General features: G+C 37.6%; 2 protein-coding genes and 1 long non-coding RNA gene across 6 annotated transcripts in view; 2 read left to right on the plus strand and 1 right to left on the minus strand.

The window, feature by feature from the left end:
- tspan18a (tetraspanin 18a) overlaps window positions 1-2,866 on the plus strand; it is a 28,093-nt gene extending 25,227 nt beyond the window's left edge. For both annotated transcript variants that reach the window (XM_066647475.1, XM_066647476.1), the window contains exons 4-9: window positions 124-318; window positions 460-534; window positions 617-715; window positions 825-986; window positions 1,557-1,640; window positions 2,168-2,866. In XM_066647475.1, the coding sequence (XP_066503572.1) occupies window positions 124-318; window positions 460-534; window positions 617-715; window positions 825-986; window positions 1,557-1,640; window positions 2,168-2,215 (663 nt within the window). In that variant the 3' untranslated portion in view covers window positions 2,216-2,866. The remainder of the gene's footprint in view (window positions 1-123; window positions 319-459; window positions 535-616; window positions 716-824; window positions 987-1,556; window positions 1,641-2,167) is intronic.
- Window positions 1-5,208, minus strand: LOC136671687 (uncharacterized). Of its 3 annotated transcripts, none has more exons than XR_010795736.1 (3): window positions 5,078-5,208; window positions 1,891-1,998; window positions 1-278 (listed from the first exon to the last, which is right to left on the minus strand). It is a non-coding gene; the product is annotated as an uncharacterized lncRNA (long non-coding RNA). The 3 variants fall into 3 exon arrangements; XR_010795735.1 differs by lacking the exon at window positions 5,078-5,208 and adding an exon at window positions 3,953-4,090; XR_010795737.1 differs by lacking the exon at window positions 5,078-5,208 and adding an exon at window positions 3,438-3,542.
- The window catches only part of ext2 (exostosin glycosyltransferase 2), a 27,213-nt gene continuing 6,000 nt past the window's right edge, over window positions 3,960-25,172 (plus strand). Inside the window, exons 1-11 of the mRNA XM_066647474.1 lie at window positions 3,960-4,162; window positions 6,171-6,500; window positions 6,661-6,884; window positions 7,377-7,466; window positions 8,654-8,770; window positions 8,870-9,065; window positions 9,637-9,776; window positions 9,989-10,082; window positions 14,501-14,632; window positions 20,856-21,045; window positions 23,530-23,696. Coding sequence (XP_066503571.1) covers window positions 6,186-6,500; window positions 6,661-6,884; window positions 7,377-7,466; window positions 8,654-8,770; window positions 8,870-9,065; window positions 9,637-9,776; window positions 9,989-10,082; window positions 14,501-14,632; window positions 20,856-21,045; window positions 23,530-23,696 — 1,665 coding nt within the window. The 5' untranslated portion in view covers window positions 3,960-4,162; window positions 6,171-6,185. The remainder of the gene's footprint in view (window positions 4,163-6,170; window positions 6,501-6,660; window positions 6,885-7,376; window positions 7,467-8,653; window positions 8,771-8,869; window positions 9,066-9,636; window positions 9,777-9,988; window positions 10,083-14,500; window positions 14,633-20,855; window positions 21,046-23,529; window positions 23,697-25,172) is intronic.

Below are 25,172 nucleotides of genomic sequence, written 5' to 3' on the forward strand. Positions count from 1 at the left end.
TCATTTTGTGAGTTCTTACACCTCTTGTCACATGCAATATATTTTTAAAACTCAAGATAAAGCTGTTTTTAAAGATATAAGTTCAACTCTTAGCTACAGTAATAAATCTATGCTCTCTTTTAGCTTGGAGGTGCGTTTCTGCTCGGAGTGGGTATCTGGGTGTTGGTGGATCCTACAGGTTTCAGAGAGATTGTAGCTGCAAATCCGCTGCTCTTCACTGGTGTCTATGTGATCCTGGCTATGGGTAGCATGCTCTTTCTGCTTGGCTTCCTGGGCTGCTGTGGAGCAATACGGGAAAATAAATGCCTGCTACTGTTTGTGAGTAAATTTCTCATCATTGCAACATATGAACTGAAATAGCACATAGACCAGAACTGAAGCAAAAACATTTTAAGATACGACTGCTGTATCAGAGTGTGAAATGCTGAGTGGTTGACACTTCTTCCTTTTTTTGCACAGTTCTTCCTGCTTATCCTTATCATATTCCTGGCAGAGCTCGGTGCTGCGATTTTGGCCTTCATTTTCCGGGAGCATGTGAGTATCATCTGCATTAAATGTGGTAAAGTACTTGCACTGCTTCTGTCCTCCCTGACTATGTCTTCTTGTGCATCAAAAGCTTACCAGAAATTACTTCACCAGTGAGCTGAAAACATATTACCAAGGCAGGAACAGCACGGATGTCTTTACTGCCACTTGGAATACCATCATGAACACAGTATGCTAAACTATTCCTAATGCCAATTTCAATTATGCGATTTGTGTTGCTATCAAATAACCAGAGCTCAAGGGCTGATGATTGTGTTCTTTTATTGGCCATCCTGCAGTTTGAATGTTGTGGAGTAAATGGCGCTGAAGACTTTAATATGGACAGCCTCTTCAGAAAACTCAACCCCAGCATAGTAGTGCCCGAGGTCTGTTGCCAGAGGAACGATTTATTAATGAACAAAGAGGAGTGTCTCGTGGGCACCAAGCCCTTCCACAATAAGGTAAGCAAACTACACGGGCAACTGTGGCAATAAAAATGAATGCTTCAACACATGCTTCACATTTGTTCAGGAATAGAGAAAATATATAATACAAATAGATGTCCTCTGAAAATATATCATTCTGAACTTTAGGGAAAGTCTTGATGACTGCATATAACCATATTTTAACAACAGAAGCTGGGGTTTATTACATTCATTTCATTCCAGTGTGTCACACAGTTAATCAGTGTATCTGGTTCAGTTCTACACATCTGTCTTAAGTATATGATGATGAAAAAACTGCTAAAAAATGTTTGGATATTTTTGGCATTTCATCAGTTAATATTTAAAAGTTTGTCTACTTACAGAAAATAATATGCTACAAATTATTAACAAATTAGCTCATGATTTAGTATTTGCTGGTAATACTCTAAGGCTTACTCTGCCTGTATTATTTCTTGACTCCTATGTGGTTATGCGATAGACATGCAGAATGAGGTCATTATGGTATGGCCTGCCAAAAGTAAAGAATTGTGCACTGGTTAAAGCTACTCTGCTTGTGATACTGATAAACACACTCTTTTGAAACAGGGCTGTTATTCAGCAGTGGTGGACTACTTTGAGACCTACATCTATATGGCTGGGGCCCTAGCTATTGTGGTGCTTACCATTGAAGTAAGATTACAAATTTGACTTTATTACCGAAATATAAATGGTAGTGCTCTGTACACACTACATGGCAACTAGCAAACTCACAGTGGTAGTTGCATTTAATGAAGCTGCTGCAATTTATTGTGCACTTCTGCCACCTGGTGGACAATAATGGAGCCAGACAGAAGGCCACAAAGTAGTTTTAAAATAAAGGAAAAAATGTTGAAGTATATTGGTACAGGCCACTGTAAACTGTCAATACTGTTTGTTCTACCTTGGCATATATTCAGTGAGTTTCTGTAACATTTTCATGACTGTCATGTTGAATGTCCATTGTATCAGTCTGGAATCCGGGCACTGTCATTCTGCTGCCCACTCCCATCTGGACAGAAATGACAGAAAAATTAAGAAAAAGCGTATATAAATCAGTGCATATACATTTGGAATCATCTTTCATTTTAAGAGAATAAATCAATTCAAACTGTGCCAGCTAAACTATAATTCACTAAGTTCCTAATTTCCTTTTCTGTCCTTGTTTTCTTTCTCCTCAGCTCTTTGCGATGGTGTTTGCTATGTGTTTGTTCCGGGGGATACAGTAATCCATTCCTGCTGTATAGAAGGACGTTTTAAAAGGGAATTACTTAAAAAAAAAGAAGAAGAAACAACTGTATATATGTGTCATCATTGTGTTTTTGAGTTGGAATTGCCAACAGTGACCAAATTGTACTTCACAGCTGGAACTTTGAGGTACCAGAGCGCAGAATGGAAAACAATACAGACAAGAAAAAGGAAGATTCGCTACACTGGCTGCATCTGTTTACAGCCTTTTAACCTGAATGGAGGGAGATCTTGCACTGATATTTGGACAAATATTTATAGACAAACATTAATTCATTTGTACAGAAATAATGTACATATTTTATCTCCTTTACACCCACATTAGAGCCACAATGATTACCACAATGATTGTTTATGTGTGTGTGCACAAGTGTGTATATGTGTGTGTGCCTGTTCTTAGAGGCTGGCAACAACTGTATTGTGATGTGATGTGTATTTGTAATAGTGCATATTTTATGTGATTTTAGCAAAGATCTGTACGCATTTGTACTAGTATCCATAGTACCTATACATGGCTTTGATTGGTATTAAAAATGAAAGTTCCATGACATCTTAACAATTTTCATTCACTAAAAAAATTATGCTGCTTGCTCTTCAGTTACATTCATCCCTGTATTTGTCTTGATTAAATAATGTACTGTCCTTTGACATCTTGAAATAATTGAATATTTCTCTTAATTGCTAAATTATTCCTCTTAACCTATTTTTTTGAAAAAACATCAATAGTAAGAACTGATGTGAAGAGGGTCTTCCAAATAACCAATACATATCATAGTCAAGGCTATTTATTATTGTCAAACTTTATATTTAAAATATAAATATTTAATTTGTCCTAATGTTATATTGCATTAACCATGAAACAGCATTCCAATTATAGAATGTGGTCTTTAACACACAAAATTTTATATGAAATGCTTTTGTCAATGCTTCATTTTGATCAGGGTCACGGTGGGCCTGGAGCAGGAGTACACTCTGGATAGAGTGCCAGTGCATCGCAGGCACCACACACTCAACGATTCACTCACACTCATACCCGTGGACAATTTTATCACAGACAACTGATCAACTAACACCACCCAAGAGTCAGGACCTGCTACCCTGTGGTTGACACTTCAGATTAATCATATCATAAACAAACAGAATCATATGAGAACCGGAATTTGCCACAACCTGACTTTTTGCAACCTGTGTCCATGCTCATACTTATAGTTTCTGTCTGTCCTGTGGAGTTTTAGAACTTCATAGTTGATTGTTGGTACTGGGAATTTTGCTCTTATGCTCATTCTCCCAAGCATCTGGTGTCAGCAATGAGTGCACCTTCAAGGTGTGTTTGCTTATTTCACTGGTGTGCTTTTCTGCCTCGTTGTAACTCACTTACCTGGCTGCCACAGGCCATGCATTTAAAAACAAACTAATGCAGTACTGCATTAATAAAGGTGCTATCCATCAGCCAAATTGGCAACAGAGAGAGTTGTCCAAATATGTTTTTCTCAGGCACAGAATGCACTTGCTCTGATGCCATTGCTAAAATAATTATTTTATTATGTTGTTATTTATATGAATGTAGAAACGTTATATTTTACTATGTATATATACTAGTTAGAAATAAAATGATGTGGCTTAATGCACCTTTAAAGTATATGAATTTATAGGTGTCAAAAAACCTTAAGAAAATCAAATGGAAAATGGCAACCGATACAGCAGATGGCGACACAAACCTTTCCCTTCAGCTCTGAGGAGGAGGAGATTTTGGGTCTGAGATTTATCTCCTCTCTAAGCAGCGGTTATTTACATTGACGTCCACGGATTGGTTTGGAAGTGATGAAAGGAAAAACACATTGACAGTAAAAAGTCTGTCTTTTATTCTATCGGAACAATATGAAGTAGTTTTCAGGTCTGTAAAACTGCAGTAACCGGACGAAGGCACGGTAAGCTAAGTTTGTTTTCGTAGACGAGCGCTAGCCGTTGAGCTAATGGTGAAGACAGTTGGGAAAGGCTAGCTACCATACATAGCTATCATAAAGGGATTAGTTTATGTATATTATGCCCGTGACCATGATACGTAGCAAGAGAGTTACCAAAGAAAGTAAACGAGTAAATTTGCTCGTAATTTAATCTCCAAATCTAGATGCCTCCCTCTCGGCAACAACTATAGCGCTAGCAGGAAAGGATAAGGTTTGCCTTTGCTAAGCTAGCTGCTAGATTCGACTAAGGATAGGGCGTATTTTATGTATATCAGCCTTTCTCTATTCATTTAAAATAGTCTTATCATCCTGGCTACAATGTTAGAGACAACTCCTCGTTTTAAATACATAAAAATGAAACGCGTGGTAACGTTAATACGCGAATATGTGCCTGTGGCTAGCTCAGTGGTTTTCTCCTAAAATGGTAAAGTATGGTATGATGAGCATTTGAAATTTCTATGGTCTCCAATACCTGAATATGAAATTTTATGTCTGAAGTTTCAAAAGTCCTATTTATTTTTAAAATGTATATAATTTATTAATGTAATAGGTTTTTGCTGTCCTGATATGCAAGCACCTGTTCCCTTAGCTATTGAAGAAAGAAATCTGAATATGCGAATATGAAACCAAATTTACCGGAGTTAACGGGTCATTAAGCGTCATTTGTCTCGTAGCCTGTATTATTTTTAAGTGTACGAATCTATCAAAATGTATTTACATTTATTTAATAATTTGTACATGAAACTAAACTGGCTCTTTTTGTTACAAGACTAAACTACACCTATCAGCTATATCTTTAATATGACCTTCTTGTTTCTACATTCATTGTTTGTATCTTAACATAATATATAGCTACATGCACTTTTATTAAGTACGCACTGTAATCAGTTGAATTTGCAATCCCCTTTTCACTCTGTTCTTCAAATGGTCAAGATCTCCCAGAGTATTATCTGTGCAGTGAAAGTTTCTCATCACTGTTGACAGTCTTGTTGGTGATGGTGTGGTAGTGTGTGTTGCACTGCCACAAATGGATCAGACACAGCTGTGTTGCTGGAGTTGTACTTACTGTTCTCTGTATTAGACACATCTATCCTGTTGGTCCACCTTGTAATGCACAGTCAAAGACAGTAGCTCATTTGTTGCTGCACAGTTTGTGTTAGCGATTCTCTAGTCTTTTATAAGTGTTCACTGGACGTTTTGAGTTTTGGGTCTGTTTTCAGATACTGAGATGTTTTTACATGTCTAGCCACACAGATGTGTGTCATCCAGTTATATCTAAGCAACACACACTAACACACTACCGCCATATCAGTGTCACTGCAGCGCTGAGATTGATCCACAATCCAAATTATACCTGCTCTGTGGGGGGTCCCGACCTTCGGAAAGACAGAGTGAAAGGGGTGTTATATGGTGTTATGTTTTAGATCTGTTTCTATCTTCATTAGAAACCTGCGGTGATGATCAATTTTAGCAGAGTGAAGTATGAAAATTCTCAGTAGAAAATGTATTTATAGTTTATAAATACAGAAAATAAATTTTGTAACAAACTGAGAAAAAGATTTAATTAAACAAAAAACCAATATGATGCAGATTTGCTATATAATTGTTTGTAATGTTTAGTGTGAAATGCTGCTTTTCCAACATGCCTTTAGAGTGGTGCCTTTCATATAATAAAAAACAGCTGTCAGATTTGTTCTAAACCTGTGCCTGAGGCATCAGACAGTGGATTTGTAATCTTTGTGGGGGAGCTTTTAGAGTCTGGCCCTAAGTTTGTGTATTATGCACATTTCGCATCACACAACTTTAAATGTCGTTTATGGAATCTTAACCAAATAATTGTGCAAAAACTATATAAAAAATGAGGAATTACAGTTAATGTCCTGTAATTAATACTGCCATTTTTATTATTGCATTTGTGCTATCCATTATTGTCTGACAGTTGTAATTTGTGCCATGTCCATATTATTTTCAGGGCTTTGGCCTCATTATGTGTGCCTCAGTGAAATACAGCTCTCGCGGCCCTGCTCTGATCCCACGCATGAAAACCAAGCACCGCATCTACTACATCACACTCTTCTCTGTGGTGTTGCTGGGGTTAATTGCGACTGGGATGTTCCAGTTCTGGCCTCACTCCATCGAGTCTTCCCCAGAATGGACTCTTGACCGTCGCAGTGTCCACGATGCACCACTGGTCAAGCTACTTGTTTCAAGCCCTATTCCTGAACGAGGAGACCTCAGCTGTCGAATGCACACCTGTTTTGATGTTTACCGCTGTGGCTACAACCCTAAAAACCGGATAAAAGTGAGATTACAGCAATTCTGATACACATTTTTAAAGTTTGTTCTGTTGTTTTCTGACAATAATTGTCCATGAGTGAACAATGAGTAAAATGAAAGATTTTTTCATCTGATGTTTTGAATATAATGCTTGTTAATTTTAAACATTGAATTTTTGTGCCCAGGTTTACATCTATCCTCTCCAACGGTTTGTAGATGAGGTTGGAGTGCCGATCAGCAGTACTGGTCTGTCTCGGGAGTACAATGACCTGCTCAGTGCCATCTCAGACAGTGACTTTTACACAGATGATGTTACACGTGCGTGCCTGCTTGTCCCTTCAGTTGATGTGCTGAACCAGAATTCTTTACGCATTCGGGAAACTGCTCAGGCTCTTGCCATGTTACCCAGGTACACAACATAATTCTGTTCACATCACTGCCTTATGTGCTCATTATTTGTTAATGAATACGCCTTGTCCACACCAACTTTCCTGTGTCTAAGGACAGCTTGCTAAATTACATTGTGAGGCTGAACTCATATTTACTGCAGACAGACTATAGAGTAAAGGTACTTAGAAAATGAGCATATTTTAGTTGCATCATTCCAAGCAACTGCTTGCTTGTTGCTTATAGAAAAGTATTACATCGCATTATAATATAATAATATTGCAGTTAGATTTTGGACCAAATTTTCTATAGGCTTTTATTTTATAGGCTCTTTACACAGGCTGTGACATGCTGTAGTGAAGCCTGTCACATGCCATTTTATAAGACCTTATTTAATTTGAAAGAATATTTCCACAACAGTTTATTACATTATCTTACACTCTAAACACACCTTAAAACGAATTTTGGTTAGGATTTGTAGAACTCGTATCAACATCTTTGTCTTTTTTTTCAGGTGGGACAAAGGGATGAATCACTTACTCTTTAACATGTTACCAGGAGGACCTCCAGATTACAACACCGCCTTGGACGTGCCCAGAGACAGGTGGGTTCTGGTGTTTGTTTTTTTTATTTTTTTTATTTAGCATTTTAAATTGAGGAAGCATTTTGGAAGCAATATTCAGAAGTGGCATTTCAGAGAGTGAGAGGAATGGTGCAGCGGAGAAGTGTAGGACAGTAATCGATCATTTCTACATTGGTGCATGCTCTGCTTTCAACCTAGATATGAATAGGTTACATTTTTTCCAAATGTTTTTAGCTCTTTATCTTAGTGTTGTTAAATTTCTGGTGTCCTTTTTATTTTGCAGCTCCTTTAAGACCATTTTCGTTGCTTTTACATAACCTGATTTTTATTTGTGCCATAGAGAAAAGGCCACTAGAGGGAAGCAATTACTTGATGTCATCTTTTTTTCGACCGTTCAATGTAAATTTATGGTACAGATGGGGAACTTTAGTTACGTTTATTAAAATTACAAAGCTGTAAGAATAAAATAGTTAATATGTATTTTTATAATATATCAGGTTCATTTTCACATTGTGTTCAGGCAGTGATTTTCAAACAGAAGTTCACATGATGTTATTATCTTCTGCTAAGTTTGAGCCTAAGCTGAATGTTTTGTTTTATGACACTGGATAGTTTAATTCAATATGTTTTCCTTGGAAATATATACAATGGCTTGAATATATAACTTACAGAGTTCAAATGTACAGCTAAGAGCAACCAGGAAAGGGGACAGCTCTTATGTCTCTAGAGGAGACATACCTAATCTCCTGGTATTAGCTGCTACATCATGCATATTTCTCAGTCTTTTCCTTGGTCATTGTCTCGTTTTGGGAGGAAAAGGTGAGTTTTATGTACTAGAAAGCCCTGAAACGATGAACACTTATCTGGAGCTGTAGGGAATTTCCTGGGCTCATCCAGCTGTGCTCCATTTGGCGTGTGGCCTCATCAGAACCAGCTGCTGGTGTGTGTGCATGTGTGTGGGTAGATAAAAAGACAGTCTACTCTGCATGTCCATATTTGCAGTGTGCTGCAGTACAGTGCATGTTCGTTTGCATTTTATGAGTATGTGATAATTGAGTAGGAATAAAAGCTATGTTTCCTTTTACTACGGAATATTATAAGAATGTTTTTTTTTTCACATTTTGCTGCAAATGCCAGAAGTAAGAAATGTAGTATGCTCTTATGGAATTTCTTTGTCAGCAGTAATAGCTGATATGATTGTCGCGCAGAGCTCTGCTAGCTGGGGGAGGTTTCTCTACATGGACTTATAGACAAGGCTATGATGTCAGCATCCCTGTGTACAGCCCATTGTCAGCAGAGGTTGACCTTCCTGAAAAACAGCCAGGGTGAGTTTGGCCCAAAGTGACATGTTTTATTCGCTCGCTGTATTCATTAATCATTTAGAGCAGAGCTGAGTCATCATGGCCTCCTGTGCTTGTTTTCAGGCCCAGACGCTACTTTATTTTGTCCTCTCAGACGGCCATCCATCGAGAGTACCGCATAGAACTGGAGAGATTGAAAGAAGAAAATGGAGAGGCCCTGCTCCTTCTAGATAAGTGCAGTAACTTGTCTCAGGGCCTGGCTACAGTTAGGAAACGATGCTACAAGGGCCAAGTGTACGACTACCCTCAGATTCTGCAGGTGAGGGTCAGGCCATACCTGATAAATTAATAAAGCAATGCTTCATTTGGCTTTTCAGAGAACATGTAACCAGATTTACAGTTATTCACATGGCATTTTTTTATTCTTGAGTCTTTGCCCTCATTCTGTTTTCTGTTCCAATATAGTGTTTCCTATTTTAGTTGAATTGGTGATGCTGGATAAAACCTGATATGATATGTGTGGTTTAGTGTTGATCTTTTCCACCCCCAGCACATTTATCTCTTAGTAGAAACTGAAGTAATAGCTGTGGCTGTCCATAGTGCACATCTCCTGTCCAGCCCCGTCTAGACAGGAAGCATGCTTATCATGTAGGCTGGGTACAGCAGCACATCTGGGAGATGTTCTATTGGGGAAAGGGCCTGCAGGGGGAGGAGAAGAGGCCCTGTGCTGCAAGAGCACCCTCCACAGTCAAGACACAGCTGCAGTCTGATCAATCTGATCACAAACTTCTTACTATTTACTTTCCATCTGCTTATTAATTGTGTAAATGTAATGTAATAGATGTGGTTATTACTGAGCTGTTAATGTCTCCCTGTTCAATGTGATGTAGGAGTCATCTTTCTGTGTGGTTCTGCGTGGAGCTCGACTTGGACAAGCCACTTTGAGTGATGTTCTCCAGGCAGGTTGTGTTCCTGTCATTATGGCAGACTCCTATATTCTCCCCTTCTCTGAGGTGCTGGACTGGAAAAGGTATAAGTACCAAGTAGAGATGGAATGGACACAGTGTTTTTCACAGAATAGCGGCAATGTTCTATTTTCTCTCTCTCTCTCTCTCTCGCTCTCTCTTGTATACTGGCATGCCTCACTTTCAAATGGGCGTACGTTGCCTACAGTTTTGTTTCTAGGCAAAACTCTAATACTTTTTTTTTTTTTTATCTATTTTATTTAATTTGTATATTTAGGGCTTCAGTGGTCATTCCAGAAGAGAAACTGCCAGAGATGTATACAATCTTAAAAAGTATTCCTCACAGACAAGTGGAGGAGATGCAAAGACAGGTAAGAGAATAGGAATGCCCTGATTTTTTGTTGTTGCATTTAATCCTTTATGTGTAGAAAAGTGATCACCCTCAACTAGAAGGAAAGCACCATTTAACAAAAAGTTTGTGTGCACTCAGCAGAATGAGTAAGGCATGCCTTTTGCATTTACATAAACCCACCAAAACTAATTGTCAGTGTAACAGTTCCTAACCAGTGCCAAATGCTGTTGAAATTTAAAGCACAGTTTTGTTGGCCTCACTGACTAAAGTGCAAGCTGTCATCTCAAGTTTAATACAGTGTGAAGGTAAGGGTAAAGGAGTCATGACCTCTAGTCTGCTGCACTAACATTCCTCTCTGTGCTCCTTGAAAATGTGTCTGCCTCAATGGAGTGTTAGCTCTATTGTGAAAATAATATGGTTAGACAGACCGGCTAGTGCCAAAGATAATATACTTTTAAGTATGTGCTTTTGATTTTCTTAGAATATTTGTTTTTCTACTGTGCTTAATTTTGATAAAAAGGCAATCCTGACAACCTCTAATATATGTTTATCAAAACAAGTGGTTAACCACGCTGTGCATTTTTTAAAATGTTTATGCCGGTTGCCAATCTATTCACAACAAGTGAATGTAAATTAGCCCATCAATTAGACTGCCAAAAGAGAAAGAAAACAAATATGTTTATTCAGTAATTGTTAGACAATAGTTGCCTCGACATTGTGAATATAAATGGGCTCACCATTCTTTTTATTAAGAGGTTTTATGATCTTTTAGTGCTTGAATACCTTACTGTGTAGCTGCACCAAGATTCTACACCCACAGAGACTCAAATTATTTAAGGATTATGGTGTGTTGTAATACTCTCAGCTATAATTCATCATACCACCCTTTGCATCCTGCATTTTTAGTTCACTCTCTTCAGTCTACTTACCACCATCAGTGCCACAACATAACAGAAATCATTCTGGTTATAGTTGGACATAACCTTGTATCTTCAGACAAGCCTAGTTCAAATTACTTTATTTATTTATTTACTGCTAAATACTTTGAACAAACGTATGGTGGCTTTAAGGATGAATTGTGTTGTTTCTTTTTTTTTTTACCGACAGAGGGTGCAATTGCTCATTTCTGCTAGCTTAGTGATGGCCAGTGTTTAATTCTTCAAGGAAAGTCACCAGTGTGTGTGTCATGGTCCTTTGCTTAAAGGTTGCATATTTCCTAGGACTATTGCACACATGATCACTCTGTAAATGTGCTGTTTTTAAGATGTGTGGTCTGGTCCCCTTTTGTTGACTGTAATTTGTGGTGCCCTGAGTGATCTTCCACTTTTTAAGATGGTTGCACTGCTGCTTGTGATGTTGTAATTGTGGTGAAAAAGAAAAGAGCTTGCCTCTGTAAGCAGTAGCAATATGCATTTATAGCAGGAAAACCACCTTGTTTTTGCTTTTGAGGAGGCAGCATTGATTTAAGTTAAACAATTTGTTAGCTAAGTGTTAAACAGATGCTGAATGTTAACAGCGGTCCAGATTGGCTTCTCAGCCATGTTCTACAAAGTGTGTTGAAGAGAGATTTCCTAGAGCCTTGTTTAGGTCAGCCCTTTAGAATAGAACACATACGCGCTTCATTAGGGAGGGGTTAGAGTCAGAGTCAATCCAAGCATTGTGTGCTGTGCTGCAGTAATTCTGCATGAACCTATGCATGTGCATTAGCTGAAATGTGCAGGGGGCATGCAGGACAGACAGAAATGACTTTCTCGCACTGATATTCCTGGGGTGTTGGCTTGCATTTTTTTCCTATGACATAAGTTTTGATTTTAAAAATGCCTTACCCATAAAATAGGATTTTGGCTGATAATGTTTTGAACAATACTTTGGTATATGTATTAATGCCTTAATATTGTAAAGATTATGTAGAGGTGTTTCTTTAACAATAATAAAAACGATCATTTCCGTCTAATGCCTAATATATTGTTTAATATGATGGTATGTAATGTTTTGCTGAGATTGTTCACATCAATCATCAGTATATCAAGCACTAAATATCTGACTTTATTTAATGCCTTTATAAGAAGTGTGTTCAAGAAGTTCTCTATAAAGGTATGGAAGGTCCATTCATCTGTTTGAATATGTTTCTTCAAATTTGGGAGCAGGTAAAAATCACTCAGGGGTAAGTCTAGGCTGTAGAGTAGATCACTAATTTCTTGGAATCCACAGTTATGCACAGTGTGATGCTCAATTTTTACCAGCTTACAGTTGTTTAGTTTTAATAGCAATTGCTACAACATGAGTAAAAAAAAAAAAGGGCGCTGATGCTTTCTTGTGATACCCTCAAAATGTCACTTCCTATAACCATTATAAAATTATCTACAGGATTTTTAAATTATATTGATACCAAGAATATATTGAACACCTCTTGTAGTTATGAAGAAGAGCCATAAGGTGCTTTTGAGAATTTTTATGTGTCTGTGACTATGACAGGAGAGCAGTCAGTTCTCTGCCTTCTCATGCAATACTCACTCTCTTCCCTCATAAAATTTTTTGCTGGCGTTTGAATGGGGCGGGTTTGAGGCTTAGTGGGTGCGGTTTTCTCTCTACCTCCTCCCGGTCGGAAAGGAAACTTTCATCACAGGCTGATTTATGGGCGGCTGCGCTCCCCCTGGGATCAGAAAGTCTTTTTGAATCCTCTTCCCTTCTCCATAAAAAGAAAAGCTGTTTTTGTGTTGTTGTATTTCTTAAGCGTTTAAGGGCCAGGCCTGTGGAGGCTGTTGAGGGGAGAGGAGAGAGTGCTCCCCTAATGTGCTGCTTGAAGCTCTCTGTAGACCATATGACAACAAACATGCCAGTCAATAAAACGATCTGCTCAACGACGAAAGGAACCTGTGGGCAGAAAGAATACCATTGACCTTAACCTCACACCACAGGACTCCACTTTATCAAAAGTTTTCTGAAGAGTTATTACTCTCGCTACCAGCTTTTTAAAAATTCTGAGTATTCACCATTAGATGAAAAGAACTGTATTGCTTGTTTTGCAAGCTCAGTAACTGAATGTACTCAATTGCTTTGTCCTTTTCATGTGCGGCTCGCCAAGTTGGACACACTTTGATACTGTTTGGGTCATGAGTCTAAACCTTCAACCACATCTAAGCAGTATAGGGTCACATAGGATTTGTCATGATGATGGAGCTAGGGCACTGGCGTGGAATCTCCTAGCAGGAGATAACACAGTTTCATGGGTAATTCACTCTTATGGACTCCTCTTTCTTCGCAGAGGGACTTTGAATTTGTTAATGGGTCAGTACACATGACCCATTAATGAGAGACAATTTCAGGGAAGTAATTTTGAATTATTTGAGAACTGGACTTCATTAAAATACTATGTTAGAAATTTTTATGAATATGAAAGTTTTAGGTTGCTAGGGATACCCTATTTTTTTTCGTAGTCATTTAATATTGATCTACAAATTCTGAGTCTTTGTGTTAGGAGATAAAGCTGTGGAATTCAGTGAAATGAGTTGGCCGTAAATATAGCATTGCTATTTTCCAGAATTTTTCATCACTTACTTTATATAAGAATATAATTGAATATGCATTCAATAAAATAAATTTAACACGTGATTTAGCAATTGAACTTACTTGCACATCATCAAATTAACAAATTGTTAACTTTTATGCATCTCTTAATTTTGCTGTCTTGCTAACATGGGACACATTTAACTGTGAAGTAATATTGCTTAGTTCTGTATGCTTCTTAAATGTATACAAATAAGTCATATAAAAAATTACTTGTACATGTAAGTCATATAAAAAACCAACATATTTTATTATTAAGGTAAAATTTTACCTTTTGGCAGAAAACCAAGTAATACTCAGCTCAGTGCTTGATGTGTGACTGATTTAAATAATCAGAAACAGTTGTATCAATTATATTTTTAAAGGCAAATTCCTTACATCATATTGTTATGATGTTGTTGCATTGCATCAGTAGATAATATTTGTCATAGTATACGACATACATGGCCAGCATTGAACTATTGAGACATTAGTCTTGGGAATGGCAAGAAGTCTTGTAGCTTGACCTTTGCACTTGAGCTCTTGTCCTGGTCACAGTGCAGAGCTGAGCTTGTGCCACTTCAACTGAAAAGGCTGAAAGACTGATGGGCTGAAGAGCTTGTAACAATCCAGAATGGTCCATGCTGTCATGTCATGAGATTTTAATGGCTGACATTGCCTTTGAAAGTGTGTTGTGGGTCATAAAGGCACAAGTACTATTCTGGGGATGTAGTATACATCCAGAGTAAGGGGCCACTACCTAGCTCTCTATCCCAATGTTTTAGATTTTTTTAAATATATATATGGTCTTTTTTGCTGTCTATGGAAATGATCTGTGTTGCTATTCACATGAGGCTAATTCTGAATGTTGTGCTCTTTGTTGCTGTGCAGGCTCGATGGTTTTGGGAAGCATATTTTCGCTCTATGAAGGCTATTGGTTTGACCACCCTTCAGATCATCAATGATCGCATTTACCCCTATGCAGCCCGCACATATGAGCAGTGGAACAATCCTCCAGTTGTGGTAAGTCAGCTTGCAACTGATGCTCTATCTATAAAATGTAAGTTTTTAAATATATATAGATTTTGATGCAAGTACCAAGCAAGCGTTGCTGAGAAATCCTTACCACCCTGTAGTGTGACTCTTGAGGACAACAGGTAGATAAACCTGGTGTAATTAAGTCTGATAAATGTTTAACCAGTAAATGAGATATTAAATATCAGTGATTGAGATTTAAACCTAGATTTTATAAAACTGATGACACGTAAGGCTGCACAATGTTAATATTAAATTTCTCTCCTAACACTTAACGGAAAAGACCAAGAGGGAAGGAAAAGGAATACTTCACATGATGGCTTTTATAAATTTACATTTTGAGAATAGTCTATGTGTAAAAGAGTTGTAAACTGTTTAAGAAACTTTTATAAGTTTTTAATTTTAGGAATGACCAGTAAATTAATTTTTTTTTCCTTAATGTCGAAGTGTTAAAAGTTCCCATGTGTGTTAAGTTGTTAAACATGTTAGTGGTCTATATATATAAAAATAAAGGGAATGACCAATCCAGCGCTCTAGTAGTTTCATGCTGCAACTGGCGAGATGGGATTTGTCATCAATTAATAGATGAAAATATTACTCCTCATTTAAAACAACTTCAAAGCCTAGATATTTTAAAGCATATAAAACCAGATAATTACTGATACTGGCTTTTAGTCAAGGTTTTAAGTTTGGAAAATATATAGTGGTATTTAATCATGTACTTCCCATCTTTAGTAAGCAACAAACATTCTGATTTATTGTTTTAAGAGTGAAACCGTGGCTCACTCAAAGCAGTGAAGCATCAAGGGTAGATATAGACTGCGTCATTTGTCCTTGCAGCTGCGGTTTATTCTACACATCCTTATGAAGTGTGTGTGTTAAGCTGTAGGAATGTGACTGCACCAGATTTAAAAAAATAAAAAATAAAAAATTAATTCTATATTATTTTACAGAAAAATGTAGTCTCAGGATACTGTATACACTCGCAGTGCAGTGTTTTTGTTAATGCTGTCACTGCAGTTGTGGCAGAACCAAGATGCACACAGCCTGGTAGAGAAATTGCCCCATTGGGAGCATTAATCATCTGTGGCATTATACTTGGTCTGAGGCTCTGAGCTCAGCACCATATGCCGGGCAGTTGTGTGCCAATCACCTCTTGCTTCTGGGGTCATGCAAATTCAGTTCTGAACTCCAGAAAGTAAGTAAATTTTTTAATATTGAAAATGAAATTACTCCATTATTATTATATTTCTGCGTAACAGATTTGACTGGTTTGGTGTATATATATTTAACAAATGGACCTATATGACTTGTAGAAATAAATCAATCATCAAGTCTGTCATATTAAGGTCCAAATCCGGAACTAGAAATGTTTAGGTCTCATTAGATTTTGGATTTGATATTGCCCTACACTGTTACCATTTTCTGCCTTTTTCTATCAGTCAGCATTACTATGATCTCACAGAGAGACCCAGACCCTTGAAAGGTTAATTCTGCTGTGTTTCTGTCCTTTGACCATTCCAACATTAGAGGAGAGATGAAATACTTTCTCAACGTACTCAGTGGAAACACGTTGAACAGAACTGGAAGAGAGCACTAAATAAATCAAGCCCTTTTTTTTGCCATTCTATATCCACCGGGACATAATCAAAAGCACATTTCTTGAACTCTGCTTGTGCTTTTTGAGAAGTTGTCAAGACAGGCTGCTTTTTTTGTTGCAGTTCTGAAGGAAATCAAACATAGGCATTATAAACCAGATGCATTGTTTATCTTTTTTTTTTTTTTTGCACTTGATTTGTGAGGGTACGTATATTAAAATGTGTCATGCTGTGACACATCTAGCCTTGTTACTTTTGTGTTGTTTTTTCCCCCTCCCCCCCATTTCCCACACACAATTTTTGGCCCATTGGATCAGGTGTTTTTATCCATACCTCTAATGCTTAATATTAACTGGAGAAAATTACAAGCCACAAAGATGAATATAATTGTTTTTAGAGCATTTTATGAACAACTTCAGGTTGATCACAAACAGTGTACTTTTTCTTTGTTTGGCTGGTTTTTAGCCTTTTAGATGGGACATTAAAATTTGCAAAAATCTTCAAAACAAATTATCACTCACTTATCTTGTGGAAGATACTGTCTCACCTGCCAGTTAAAATGCAGCTCTTATTTTAAAATGATTATTTTGTTTTGGGTACTCGCTGCCTACCATTATCAATGATAGTTTGGAGGTAAATCTATTTTGTGTAGGGCTCTTGCAATTGAGCAGGCATCTATGCTTTCATCTGGGTTCCATTTGTGCCTAATCCCAAAGCTATACTAGCATGATCCCAGCTGCAGGACTTGCCAAGCCCCCTTGGCCCACATGAAACAGTCTGCAATCCCTCACCGTCACTCAAGCTGACCATACCTCCACTTTTCACTGTTTGACAAAAGCGTACCAAATAACAAGGGCTTCAAGGGCAATTATATCCAGCCCCCAAACTTTCATATTGGAGATGATAATGACCAAAATGTCATAAAGCGGTGTGAATGAATGGGTTTTTTTTTTTTTTTTTAATTTAGGGCCTCCACTGCTGTTAATGTTAAAGTCCCAGACTTGGTGCTTGCTTATTCTATAAAATTCTAAATAGGATTAGTATAGATTTCCATTTTTATTTGAGAGCCGTGCCTTGAACCAAATAGCAGGTGAATTCTGACTGAATGCCTCAGATACATTTACTGACAGTGTGTTGGAATGAAAAGTCTTATTTTCTTCTTGTGTGCTTTGACGAATTGCAGTAGCTCGGCACACACACCGAACCCCACCGGAGCCTGTGCAATTAGGCCAAAGCATTTTCAGTCCCAGACTGGCTTTACATGAACCGCACCCCTGTGTTCTTCTTTATTCACTTTACCACTTAGATGTCACAGTGGTACTTTAATTATTTTCCCTCTACTTGTGTGTCAGTGGCAGAGACTTCAAAGAAATTTCCATTGGGTAATATAGTTTGCTTTTATTAGTGGGATCGCGGACTGATGTTTAGCAAAGGATGGTTGTGACTATGGTGATAGAGCGTGGCGAACACAGCTAGGGAGATGGTTAACCACTGGACTGTGTTTGTGAGCACCTGCAGCTGCTGCCCACAGGGAGGGCTAGTGGAGCTTACATTTTTGATCAGCTACTGAAATTGGACATATTTCCTTCAATCCTGAATGTGGGGCCTTAAATATATTTATCAAAGGCTTTCATTTGTAGGCTGCTACAGTTCCTTTGAGAACTCTTTAATGGGGCTTAATTTGAATGCCTCACATGAACAGATGGCTGCATCATATGTTGTCACAGAGACAAATAAATAACTCAGAGAAAGGTTTCATGTTTTTTATTTGTATTTGTTGTATGTCCACAATGTAGCAGATACGTTATTGCTTGTTTACTGTGTCTGTACCTCACAGAACTTTATGATCATGAAAACTTTCTATCTGGGATAGCAGAGGCACCTGACTCTTCAATTGTGTGTAACGTCTGTGATTCTAATTACTACAGATTTGTTCATACCCTGGGCCTCGAAGTTTTCAAGGACTTATGTCAGCTTTTTTTCCCTCTGCAGTTTTGACTAAATCTGTCTTTCATCCAAAAAGATATGTCAGAAAAAAAGGATTTTTTTCATGAGGAGCTCAAGCCACGGTTGACACTTCGCATGTTTGTTGCTTGAATTTGTATCTCAGGATTGGGTTCTGGCTTTACAGTGTTTCATTGGACTGTTGGGACTTTTACCAGCTCCTCTACAAGGTTAGATCCAGACTTTGTGGCTTCAGTAAATAACTCCCTATATACCCATTTGACACTTTGCATTAAAGACTTGCAACCAGAAAAGTGATTTTATTAAATAGTTATATCTGTTTGGATAGATTAGATACTGTCATTTCTGTCAAATGTTTATATTTTACTATTTTCACAAACAGTATGAATCTTAGCTTTGTATCAGCATGAGAAAATAGTAAAATATATCCTTGAAAGCATTATGAAATCTAAACAGTAGAATAGACTTGTTCTAATATGATCAATTTATGCTAAACATCCACTGGAAGTCTGAAGATTAATTTAAAGACAATGAGTTTTTGTCAAAGACTGTGATATTGCAAAACTGAGGATCTTGCAGGCTAGATGTTTGCATGAGCCGTGACTAAAACTTATTATAATATTAAATATAGTTGATTTTATTGGAACATAAAATGAGGGAAAAACACTGACATAAAACAAATATCCTGACAACCTTAGACCAAACAAAATTTGTCTATGACGGTGATGTAAGGCTGGCATTATTTGAGATGTTTGGATGACGTAGTTAACCCTGTCAGACACCACAGCACAGCTTTTTACACCACAACACAGGTCTGGTCTCTAATGTAAAGTTGTAAGCCAGTGTTAACTAAGTGAACAAGCTAAAACAGCTTTAAAATAAGCAAACAACTTCATTTCTTGATGATGGTTCACTGATGCACAGTGAGAGAATTAAAACTGGTACAGTGTGTCTTTATTTGTTTGTTTAGTCTTTAGCTAAGCTAAAACTTTCTTGCTCATCTCTGTGTGTGTGTGTGTGTGTGCGTGTGTATACACATGTATTATATATATTTATAAATAATTGCTATTATAATATATGAAAAATGTTATATTCAGCATTTTTAAGGTAATTTTTTTTTTTCATTTTTGTGTGACAAAAATGACCAGATCTTAAATTCCACCTTGCATAGTTTGAAATGTTTCAAGGTCACTTCCAAGTATTTTAATATTCAGAGGTCACATGTTGCTCACATATTCATGGTCAAAGTAACTTGTTTAGATAATTTTGCCTATTTCTATGGATCTACAGCACCTCTTCTGGAGAGGGTGAGAGAGCTGAGAAGCTGTATGTGTTCAGTCTCTGTTTATTCGACTTTCTTTTGGCCAATAAAGTGCTGCAATCTCCATGACCGCATCAGAGGGCCTCTAAGCACTCTCAGTATTTACTTTACAGCGTCACTTGATCTCTGCTCCAGTCCGTGCATCTTTGGGAGTTTACAGGCTGTTTTAAAGCAGGCCAGGAAGACGAGCCAAGCCCCACACTGGCAGGAGACAACCACTGACGCCGACACCGTCCCAGCACCCCCCTATTCACCCTGGCCCTGCCAGGGTTCATCTGCACCCCTGCTGTACTAAGTTCACTAGAGTGCAATCATAAAATTCCACTGCAAAATAAGCCCTAAAGAAGGAAGTGCTTAACGAACAGATGCAAAGACATTGTAAAGTGATCTTGTTGTTCCCGTCACATATCCATTCTTGAATGATGCCTTTAGAGCAAGCTGTTGTTCGGTGTTTTTAGTTTTGTGCTCTTCCTCTCCCAGGGGGCAAAAGAGTGAAATGCTTAAAAGTCTTAGATGTCTTGGTCAAGGTTTGGTGGATGACAGATGTTTGCGTTTCAGTTCATGAAGAACATCACGGTTTTAATCAAATTCAGATATATATGAAAGTTAACGGGAAAATAATGATTTAAAGCTGTGTAATGGCAAAAAGCTTCGAGCAAGGAAGTATTTTATTCTGTCAATATAAACATGGCTCTTAATATCTGCCCACATGCCATATCGGTTTCACCATAGAAGCCTACTCTTAAAAGCACTGGCAGATTTTACCTAGTACAGTGGTAGAAACCTCAACTAGTTCCCTTTTTCCCCTGTCTCATCTGATGGTTTATAGTGAAAACATAAAGCATTAAATAAATTACATTTTTACTGGTATACAAGTCTTTGGAGAAGATTTGTCCATGGCATATATGCTTTATTAAAAGGATTTTGTTTAATGCGTTTGGTTTCTCTTGATTACTGAGAGGAAATTCCTGGCTTTTTTAGTTTAAACAGACTGTTGCATACTGAGGCTAATGATGCTTGAATATTGCCCAAGTTGAGGGAGAGTATATAGGGAAATGGGCTGGCACACTGAAAGGTCACGGCACACTCCTCTAGCTATTTCTTACCTCTTCTTATATTAATCTCTGCTTCACATTCCTTACCATTTTAAATCTGCTGCTCTGTGCGGCCTGTTTAATATTTTTAAGTACTGTTAAGTAGCACAAACAAATGGAAAGTGTTTGCATATATTTTAAAGGGAAGAACAAAAAAACATTTGCACGAAATTGCCTTTCCTTATTTGTTTTGTAAATACATTGTTGTGTGTGTGTTTTGCCCCCCCCTAAAGAAATGGTCCAGTGTGAATAGTCCGCTTTTCCTTCCACTGATTCCTCCTCGATCGCCTGGCTTCACTGCTGTGGTTCTGACTTATGATCGTGTAGAAAGTCTCTTCAGGGTCATCACTGAGATCTCCAAAGTGCCCAGTCTGGCTAAGCTGCTTGTTGTGTGGAACAACCAGAACAAGAACCCACCAGAAGGTATTAATCTTTTTTGCGTTCTTACAGGAGTAATCAATTCACACACTTATAACTCACAGCAATACTGATGACCCTAACAATTAGTTCATTATTAGCTGGGCTGTAATTTTTGTATGAGGTCTAGTAAATTTTTTTTTATTGACTTATATAAACCTTGTACTGTTTTCCTTAGCTAGATACATTAGGGTGTACAGTACATTTGTAGAAGTCTGTATTTGTGTAAGGTTCGGTCTAAAAAAAAGCCTGATTGTGCGATACAGCATGGGATTACCTGATCATCAGAAGCAGAAATTGCCAAAATTAAAGACTGGATTTTAAAATATTGAAAGTGTGGAAAAATAGCGCAGATTAGTTTGAAATGTTTAAAACAAGCTGTCTAAAAATGTTTCACTGATGAAGAAATAATAACTTTTGTTTAAATAAATGAATGAAATGGTCTACCTGAGTTTTGCCCAGGGCGGTATACAGTCTTTTACATAAACTACATTCGTTTTATTGTAGATATTGTTCCCTGAGAAATTCTGCCATTGTTATAAAGCCAGACTACTCTGACCATCATGAATGAAAAGCACAAAAAGTAACATTCACATGAAATATTTTTGGTGTGGTTTATTATTTCTTATTTTTACTGTATTTTTTACTGTCTCCATCTGAGCTATGGGTGTCATCATGATCTTGAGATGAGACAGTTTACTTCACTCTAATTTACAGCCTTTGTTCACATCCTTAATTTTATTTGAATCCGAAAGAACTATTCCCCCAACAGTCTCCCTCTCCTGTAGCTGAGACACATTTATGGCCTATTAGAGATGTGTCAAAGTAAACTGATATTCGTAGTTATTTATTGAGGCTCTCCAACTTAACAAGGTGATTAGGTATGTGCTTGTTATGGAGCCCTTAGACTGACAGCTTGGAGTAAGAGGGGAAAAAAGGAACAAGAAATTAAATATATCCACCACATAGATTTTAGTAATGTAATTATACTGCGGTGTACTTTGAAGTGGCCTAATGGGCCACCGTTGCCTTTGATTAGAGGCGTCAGTAGAGTCAGGCTACAGCTTTGTGACCCATTAGAACTAATAAGGGCTGTTCACGGGTCAACATGGGACTCAGGCCGAGATGAGGAAGGATTTCCTTCTACTCCTTGCCATCGCTGATTGTGTTTGTTTATTCTGAGCAGTTTAAGCTGCCCAGAGCTGGCCTGTTTTTCTTTATATAATGAGAAGCTGGAAATCATTTATTGTTAAATTAATTTGCTTGTATGTTTCTAGGGAAATCCTCAGGTGGTTTAAAATACTCAGAGGGAAGTTTAGGGTTTTCTTTTGGTTTTCTCTGGGGACTGCATTAGCAAAAATACCTTTTGGCTTAATTTGACTTTTTTGCAGATTGCTAAATATGAGTACAATGAAGGAAGGTGATTAATAGGCATTATGAGCCTCTGTGTTGTCATGGTATTTTTCAGGAGGCAGGATTCTTGCTGATTTAATAGCTCTATGAATACACAGTAATGATCTGTGAGTGATTTAAGTGTGTACTACATGTCAGGTTTTTTTTCCTTTTTCTTTTTTGTTTAATTGCAGTAGACTTTCACATTGCTTGTCTTTGTCTTTTCCTTGTTAACACTTCTGTGAGCTGTGGAATGGCCACAGCTGGTTCATTGCCTGAGAAGGTCTCACTCCTCGCTTCCAAGCCTTTAGGTAGAGCTGCAGAAAGAGTTGGAAAACTTTCTAAAATGTTATTAAACCTATAAACTCATGCCTCTTGCCAAAGATGCAAAGACTTTCCAGACTGTTACCAACAAAAACTAAAAAACTAGCATCTGTAATTGCATGGGGGTGCATCAGTGCCCATGAAATAGGTGATTTGTATATATGTAAATGTACTATTGATGTGGAAGCTTATGTTGGTATTTTGGAGAGACAGATGTTGCAGTGAAAGTGGTGGCTTTTCCCAGGAACTCCAGCTCAGATTTCAGGTTTTATTTGCATTTTTAAAAAGTTTGCCCAACTTTTCTGGAAATGGGGTTTGTAAATATTTTGTAATCTTCTGTTTGTCATGCTCTGGGTGTCACAACAGAAGACTAGTTGGAACTTGTCTACCAGAAATAAAGCAGATGTCGGTGTTCAGTGTTTAATTACAAATTCCCCTAGTACTCACTCAGCATGCTGGAGCTATTCCTTCTCTGTATCTTTATTAGATGACACAATATACCATCTCCCTTGTCCATGCTGTGGACTACTCCCAAGCTATTACACAACTAAAAATACAGAGTGTTGTCTTTCCTGCCCTTCGAGGAATGTTAGAACAGTCAGATTCGTACGTGCTCTGATCCAGGCAGTGAATTGCGGAGACTGAAATTTCCATGTCCTTTCCCACAGACATTGCCACCTCTCTTAACATTTCTTTAGCATTTAAAGAATTCTACAGTGCAATAAATGTACGCTGTTATTTATTTCTCTTTTCTCTTTTTTCTTTATCATGCAGAGTCTCTTTGGCCAAAGATTGCTGTGCCCCTTAAAGTGGTACGCACCAAGGAAAACAAGCTCAGCAATCGTTTCTTTCCCTTTGATGAGATCGAGACAGAGGCTGTTTTGGCAATAGATGATGACATTATCATGCTGACTTCTGATGAACTGCAGTTTGGATACGAGGTAGGAAAGTCTTTATAATGTTGAGAATAATTTAAATATTAAAATACAGTTTTGCCTATTGGCTACACTATATTGAGATACAAATCAAAATGCAAAGTTCAGAATATGAAAGAAGGAAGTATTTTAATGTTTATATCACCCATGTGACAATCATCACTAATAGGCACTAAACATAACTCTTTGTGGCCTTCCTGGCCTTTTAAGGATTCTTGGACTCTGGGAGTGCATGAGGCATGTGCTCCCCCTCTTAGTGCGAGACTTGTGGACTATTCTGAGGGCAGATTTAGGGATGAGAACAAGTGCTCATGTCATATTGAATATGGTTAAGCAGTATCTACATAAAACTTTTTTGATAATTTTCAAAGTTTACTCTGATCTGGCACAGTAAATACCTTTGCACTGCAAATGGCATTAATCAAGGCCAGGTGTGTATGATTTAATCAGTGTCCTCTACCACTAAATTTGTTTAGTTGGATATTATAATACATGATAGCAAATTAAATCTTTTTTTAAACAGGGTCTGTCATTGTCATTAGATTGTTTTTTTCAGTAAATAAAAAGATAATATTTTTTTAATTCTTGAACTGTGGTCTAATGGTTGATGAAGACTTTAAATGTCATTTGAGGATGAGGATTTTAAATATCATCGACGCTCAGGACATACACACAGAGACAGCGGTGTAAACAAACACACAGCAGGTTAAATGACAGAAAGATACACTCAACCACAACAGTGCAGGACCCCTTCTTATATAAAACACGTGAAAATAGATATAGAGGCATTCAGCATAAAATGTATTCCTGAAACACATTCGCTCGCACTGAGCCACTTTATACCGATCTCGCTCTCCAAAATAAAACCGGTGCTATGCTAATTAGCGCCCCTCTAGAAAACATTCATGCGGAACCAACAGTAAATCTTTGATAAAAATATAAATGAGCTACAACTAATATACTTAAAAGATAATTAAAAAGTAAAGAAATGTACAAATACTGGACGAAATTGACTTGTCATATGACAACCTTTGAAAAATAATTAGTTTTGCTTTAACCCAATGTGAATTTGCTTTCATTAAAAAAAGATAATTATTGGTTAAAAATATTGGTATCGACTACTTGAAGGTGCTAATTATCAGTTATTGTGTCAGCCCAAAAAATTCTGAATCAGTGCTTCCCTACTTCTAAAGAAATATTGGGAAATGCTCAAATGAAAATGGCACAATGTCGATATTAAGACTAGCGTTCTGCAAATTCACCTCACAAAACATGCTTTGTTTATTTGTGTGTGCCTGATTCCATGTGTTATGTTTTTTAAAAGATCCTGCATGTTTCTAGGTGGGTATAATATATTTTTTCAGCGAAGTTGCAGAAGGACAGGATGGAACATACTGCAGATCAGCAGTAAGAAAGGATGCCATAGAACAGCAGCAGTAACAGTGAGGCAGTATGGAGCAGTAGCAGGCAGGACAGGGCACA

Source organism: Hoplias malabaricus, chromosome 16, assembly GCF_029633855.1.
Source record: "Hoplias malabaricus isolate fHopMal1 chromosome 16, fHopMal1.hap1, whole genome shotgun sequence".
Taxonomy (NCBI): Eukaryota; Metazoa; Chordata; class Actinopteri; order Characiformes; family Erythrinidae; genus Hoplias; species Hoplias malabaricus.